Raw genomic sequence first — 6784 nt, 5'->3', positions numbered from 1 at the left:
GACCGTCGTAGTTCAGTGTCATGCACACTCAAACAAGGCATTATGAAAAGGTTGGGCTTCGACCGTCAAATTAAAACCACTGTCAGCAACATCCAGGTGAGTTGTAGGATGATTGACTAGGGGAGAATTTCATTAAAATACTTTTCATCTCATATTCAGAATTTCAGAATAATATCTTCTTTAGCATGGCATATTCAGGCTAAATTTTATTTTTAGAATTATTTCTTTATTACTTATATATTAAATGACTTTTCATATTCTTTCTTTATGGTTGTGCTTTGCTGTAGCCTTTTTACAAGTTGAATACATTAACCCCTTAATACTTTAGCCTTAATATCTGCCTTTTGGCAAACCTTATCATATAAAAACATCATATTTTTATCTTGTTACTGTGGTCAGAATTTTTAAAAGTTACTGCTGCCATAGAAAATGGAAATGAAAAGGGGAGGGGAGAAGAGGGGCGAGAAGGAGATATACAAACAGAGATACAGGTGGATATCTATAGGAGAGAGGGAGTGAAGGGGGAAGTGAGGATGTGACAGAGCCTCTATTTTGTTATAGAGAGGCTCCTGCTGGACTTTCTTGCTTAAGGTTGCATTGAACTATTCGAGGACAGAATATGCTCAGTTGCCATTTTGTCAACACCACCAGCCGTTGGCCTCCTGGCCAGACTTGGGCACACCACACTTAAGCACTACTGTTCCCAGTCTTGTTACCATGTGTTATTGCAGTGTGTTGTAATCTTAACTATTATAGAGTCAAAACCATACCACCACGTCAGTACTTCAACATGGAACAACAGACGAGGCTCTTACAGAATGAGGCAGGGAGTGAGTAAAAAAAGTGAGTGAGTAAACAAGTGAGTGAGTAAATAAGTGAGAGAAGTGAGAGTAAATAAATGAGAGAAGTGAGAGTAAATAAATGAGAGAGAGTAAATAAATGAGAAAGAGAGAGTAAATAAATGAGAGAGAGAGTAAATAAATGAGAGAGAGAGTAAATTAAATGAAAGAGAGAGTAAATTAATGAAAGAGAGAGAGTAAATAAATGAGAGAGAGAGAGTAAATAAATGAGAGAGAGAGAGAGTGAGAGTGAGTGAGTGAGTGAGTGAGAGAGAAAGAAAGCAATGAAACATGTATCTGTCTATATATGAGAAAAGACAAGTAAACCACAACACCAAAATATGTGTCGTAATACTGTTGGAGGGGTACAGACTGGTGTTGTTTCAAGGCACAGTTCATTCGGGGGTTAAGGGTTACAATTTATTATTCACTGTCTATAGTGCCTTATTTTTTGCTTAACTGTCATATGTATTTTTGTCTTATGAAGCAAATCCCATGATATGATTCTGAAAAACAGAAATGAGATAATTACTGTATACCATTACTTTTATAAATATATCCGATTTGTGATGCATTCCCAGTGATGGTTAGTCTAGCCCACTTTGTTATATTTATATTTTTTATATTATTTCTCTGTCAAAAGGTCTTCAAAAAGTCAGTGTCACAAGCTCTTGCAGGAGAAAACTTAGGTGCTCTGTTACGAGGTGTTCGCTTGGAGGCTTTACACCGTGGCATGACTCTGTGTTCTGCAGGGTCCCAGGCAGCCAATAACAGGTATTGTTCACTGGAACCTGATTGCTGCCATGGGTTTATTTGACATTGATATATTAGAAATGACCGTTGCATATATTGGTAGATAAAAGACTGTGGACATTTTCCAAGCAAGATTCTGTTGACACAAATTTTGATGATATGAGTATCTTATGACACTTAAAATATCCGTGGTCCCTCTAAATCACATATAAACATACTCAAGTAAAGCTATTCACATTTTGATTATCTTTTGAAAGTTCATTTTATTACTATCCTGTGTAAATACAAATGCCCCTCACTTCCTCTATAATCCTCTCAAATTAATCCTTCCAGGTTTGAGGCAACAATTTACCTTCTCAGTCGAAGTGAAGGAGGGCGATCTCGCCCTTTGACATCGAAGTACATTCAACAGCTTTTTAGTAGGACCTGGAACATAACATGCCGTGTAGACCTGCCAGATGGTGTGGAAATGGTCATGCCAGGTAAAGGAAATTTGTTTATCATGTATTTCATTTTCATTATATATTCCCTTATCTATTTTATAACAAACTTAGCAAATCAAATTTAAATTATAATGTATAATTAGAGTTCATTACTGTTGTCAACACATGACTTGCATGTATACATTTCATTGCATAAAAAAATAAATGTTGGATATAAGAGTTAGATGAATTCTTGTATTAAAAAAAAAAAAAGAAAAAAAAGAAATATAGTAATATGTGCAAAAATCTGTTACAGTTTCCTCTTAAAATAACAGCTGCTATGATGGCATGTTCCTTGAAATAATTAGAAACTTGTGCACTTGATGATAGTGCCATAAAATTAATGGCATTTAAACTGTCACTTTGTTAAGTCTAATATGGGGTATTCAGGCTATATATTTCATGTGGATTGTTTAGAAACAAAGGGGCAAATCTACCAAAACTGTCCTTTATGCTTGCTTTCTAGGAGTATTTTGCATCCTGGAAGTTGTATATAAACCAAGAAATTCAGCTACAATGTCTCTAAAACCCATGACCAAAAGTACTATACCTTTGTAGTTGTGTAGCACAAGAGATAAGAATTTTGTTTGCTATCAGTGCATTTTTACTTTTTCACATATCACTTTCATTCTAAAAAATGTGTTGTCTTGGTATTTCTCTTGCCATTTGTTTGAAATTAGCACATATAGAATAAAAAGCAATTTTCTTTAAAATCTATTCTAAGCTAGAGGAGAGGGTTGGACTATCTGAATGATAGTAGAATATTTATGCAACAATAGATAAACATGAATTAACCCTTTCCCACCGGGTGGCTGGTACATACATGCCATGGCATGCCTGGATTATATTCTAGGTCTATACATGCCATGGTGCTCTGGTCCCATTTTCCAGGGGCATGTCCGATCATGCCGCGCATGATATAGTTCCGACATAATGTCCCGGCAGCGGGGCCTGGGCCACTATGAATACAGCCTGGGAGAAAGGTCTTTTGTATCGGAAAACCACCCGGTGACATTGGGTTAAAAAGAAAAGAAAAGAAAAGAAAAAAACAAGAAGAGTAAGGGTTAGAGCACAAAGGAGAGGGATATGATAATCATGGTGAGAGGAAAAGGAGGGGGCTAAGGATAATATAAATAGGAGGAGAATATGAATAGATATTATATAAAGGAAAAAAGGAACTGCCCCAGTATTCATATGTCTTTCATAACTTTGATCTACATATATCCGAGTGTAAGGGGGGGGGGGGGCAGTTCACATTAACCTGCCCTCTAGCTCTTTTCCCATGGTTGGATAAAAATTAATCTCCAAATATCCCAGGTTAAATTCTTACTTTCAGAAAAACAAGGAAAAGCAAATTAGTTATAAGAGTGGCAGATGGGTGTAGTGTAGCACATTTAATCATTAACTATTCCCCCCCCCTTTCTTTACCCCTTTTCACTACATCTCTATAGTGCTATATGACCTTTGATGTCTAGCTCATTTATTTAGTTTTGTAACATTAACCAACCAGCCAACCTTTAACCCCGTGATGACAGTGCCAGAAATTTCTGTCACTCATTCCGGTGACTTCTGGCAATTGTCTTGCCTTTGGGCTGTGGAGTTCACTGTGTATAGTGGAACTTCCCACTCAACTTGCTTTAGCAAGTCATGATGCCTATAGCTATACCCACCATGATTACTTGTTTTTTCATGACAGCTGTAGATGTGCCCAGCTATAAGACTTGACAAGTGGTATGGTAAAAAAAAAAAAAAAAAAAAAGTTTCACATAAATAAAACTGAGGATAGTATCCATTTGGATGTTTCGGCTAATTAGGACATTTCCACAATACAGCCTTGCAAGGATGTGCCAGATATTATATTATACTAAGCTTTCATTGTCTTGTTATTTGAATGTTGTATATGTACATATCTATATGTATGAATGTTTGTACTGTGAGTATTGATTCACTATAAATGTATAAGCACATGTAGAAAAGGTATGAATGAGAATGAATATCTTCACAATACAAGAGATGTATTTGACTGGTTTCGATTGTGTCTTATTTCTGACGAAGACACAATCGAAACCGGTCAAATACATCTCTTGTATTGTGAAGATATTCATTCTCATTCATACCTTTTCTACATTTGTCAATATGAATACGGTATAAGCACATATTTATATTGATCGAGGGGGTTGGCTTTTGTCAAAGAAGTGGAAGAGATTAACATGCCTAGTTATGCACAGAAATTGTTTACTGTAGATATTATTGGCCATCATTTAAAAAATAAAATATCTATATCTTTAAGTATTTCTAACAGTTTGCTCTTTCATATTTCAGGTGACCATACAAAAGTAGAGGTGACATTACAGGAGAGAATGGTAATGACAGGTGGACAGTCCTTCACCATCAGAGAAAATAATGCAACTGTTGCAACAGGCATGGTAACCAAAGTTCTAAGGAGTGTTGAAATTCCAATGAAGAGATTAGATAAAGTTGATTTTGAAAAGTTCTTAAATTAACACACACACAAAAAAATAATAATAAATAAATAAAAAATAAAATAAATAAATATGTGATGGGCTTTGTAGTTTTTCTTGTATTACACTTTGTAAATAGATTGTAATTTATATATAATCATATTTTTTATATCCTTCAAATACGGCAAAACTTGGGTGGTAATGATACATGGTGTCACCTACAGGTTTATTGAGTAACATTTTTGAGAGGCGACTGATACACAGCATGTCCATTTGAGTAATAAGCATTGGTTATGTCTGTGGGGTGGATGCTACAAAGCAATGGATGGTGTGGGAGGTGACTTAGACCAGTGACATACCAGCCTACAGGCACAACACCCCACGGGACACTGACTAGGTTATTATTCACAGCTGCTCCAAGGAGTTAGCAGCAGCAGCAGTCATTGAAAGGTACACTAAAACCTAACTGCCTTGCAGTTCTTGTTGATGAAATGTCAATCTCCACAGAGCAGCAGCTTGAACGCTAGTGTAAAACACTTCCAGTTCAACCTAAAAATAAATGTGCAAGGTTATGTCAGTTGACCATCTCTTTAAAGATGGTCTCCATTTCCAAGACTTCTTATTGTGCATTCATTTCTTTTCTGGCCTAATGCCAAGGTCACCTTGCACTTGTATATTATTGGTCTTTGCTGCTCAAAAAATAAGGTTTATAACTCACATGATGACAAAGACACTTAGGACGAAGTGTAATTCATTTGAAATTATCTATCATTGACACATTGAAGCATAAAGCTTCACTCTTCTTTCTGTGAGTATATTATCCACCTTGCTATGACCAGGGGAGGAGGCTCTACTTGTAGAGCACCAATGAGCCTCAAGGGGGAGGGGGTGATGAGGTTAACAATGATAAAAGAATAGGTTTTCTCTGATCTTCCTTGCCAAGTGTAAGTTACTACTGACAGGAATGAGGGGACAGAAGGGGGATGACCTGCCAACACCTAGTATCTTTGAGGCCATCAAACTGCTGGCACTCGTTCCTGCTTAGATGAGACTCTCTTGGCTCAATACTCTATCCAATACATTCATGATTTCCTGTGAATGTATTACATAAAGACTTAATTCTTAATACAAGACACACTGGTCCGATGTCGCCACCAAACTAGTCTCGTCAGTTTCATAGTTTGAAAAGTAACTAAACATTTTTTAAAAATCATATAAATAGACACAAAAAACAAAAGCCTTAGCTTGGCACAGGAAGCAAAGTATGATTTAATTTCATCAATTTCATATAGTTATTCCTGGACTGAGTTAGTTAAAGCAAATATTTACATAGCAAAGCAAATCAGGCCTTTCTAGAAAATACTGATATTCACATCCACACAAAACTTTTTGTGTAATTTCTGTGACAATTAACACTCACTACATTGTACATACAAACACACACACTGAAGCACTGGTCTGGGAGACAGCAACTTTATGAGAGGATAAAACAGCGACGGTTTGAAGCAACCTAATAGTAGCAGGCTTATGTTACATATACAGTATATACACACCAGGACATTCACACATAAGCAGCACAGAGTAGAGGCGGGGCTAGTGGCTGGCACTGCTTCAACGTCATCCAGTAACCATACAGCAGCCAATGTGGAGCGGGGGAGAAGTCACACATGGCTGCCAATTAATGGATAGTGAACGCCATTGTGTAGGGGGGAGACCAGTGCCATGCCACCAGTGCTACCTAATATGACCTGCTCTGTGCACACACCTGCACAGCCATACATGCATAATCAACATCTGACACAGAGCACCAGCGCTGTTGTTCCTCTCATGCGTGCATTCGGCACACTCACTCTCACTACACTCACTCACACTTTCTCTCTTTTTATTTTTTTATTTTTTATTTTTTTTTATTTTCTAATTCCAACATGGTGATTGTTGAATGGGGGAAGGGGGCCCTCCTCCTTGCATTGCTATCATCAGTATGACTTGGTTTACTCTTGTTCAGTTTTGGTATGAAGGTAAAGCAAGTGCTCCACCTTTGTCATACCAGCAAAGAGGTCTTTTCCTACTTGATCATACCTCCTGTGACCAGTAAAGGACTGGAGAGGATGGGCCCTCCCTACCATTACCACTGTCCATCATCTTCTCACACCACATGACAAACAGCAGGTTCAGTTACCACTCGTCCCTCTAGCCTGGTGAAAACCGAGTAAAAGGACCCCGCTGCAGATGGCTGCTGGGGCCACCT

At 37.5% G+C, this 6784-nt stretch overlaps 1 protein-coding gene across 1 annotated transcript in view; it reads left to right on the top strand.

The window, feature by feature from the left end:
* Positions 1-4693, top strand: part of LOC119577642 (elongation factor Tu-like) — an 11143-nt gene extending 6450 nt beyond the window's left edge. The window contains exons 5-7 of the mRNA XM_037925207.1: positions 1483-1613; positions 1926-2074; positions 4397-4693. Coding sequence (XP_037781135.1) covers positions 1483-1613; positions 1926-2074; positions 4397-4578 — 462 coding nt within the window. The 3' untranslated portion in view covers positions 4579-4693. The remainder of the gene's footprint in view (positions 1-1482; positions 1614-1925; positions 2075-4396) is intronic.
* The last annotated feature ends 2091 nt before the right edge of the window (positions 4694-6784 follow it).

Source organism: Penaeus monodon, chromosome 10 (genome assembly GCF_015228065.2).
Source record: "Penaeus monodon isolate SGIC_2016 chromosome 10, NSTDA_Pmon_1, whole genome shotgun sequence".
NCBI classification, from domain to species: Eukaryota; Metazoa; Arthropoda; class Malacostraca; order Decapoda; family Penaeidae; genus Penaeus; species Penaeus monodon.
The sequence above is the reverse complement of the archived record's forward strand: the minus strand, read 5'-3'. Positions and strand labels throughout refer to the sequence as shown.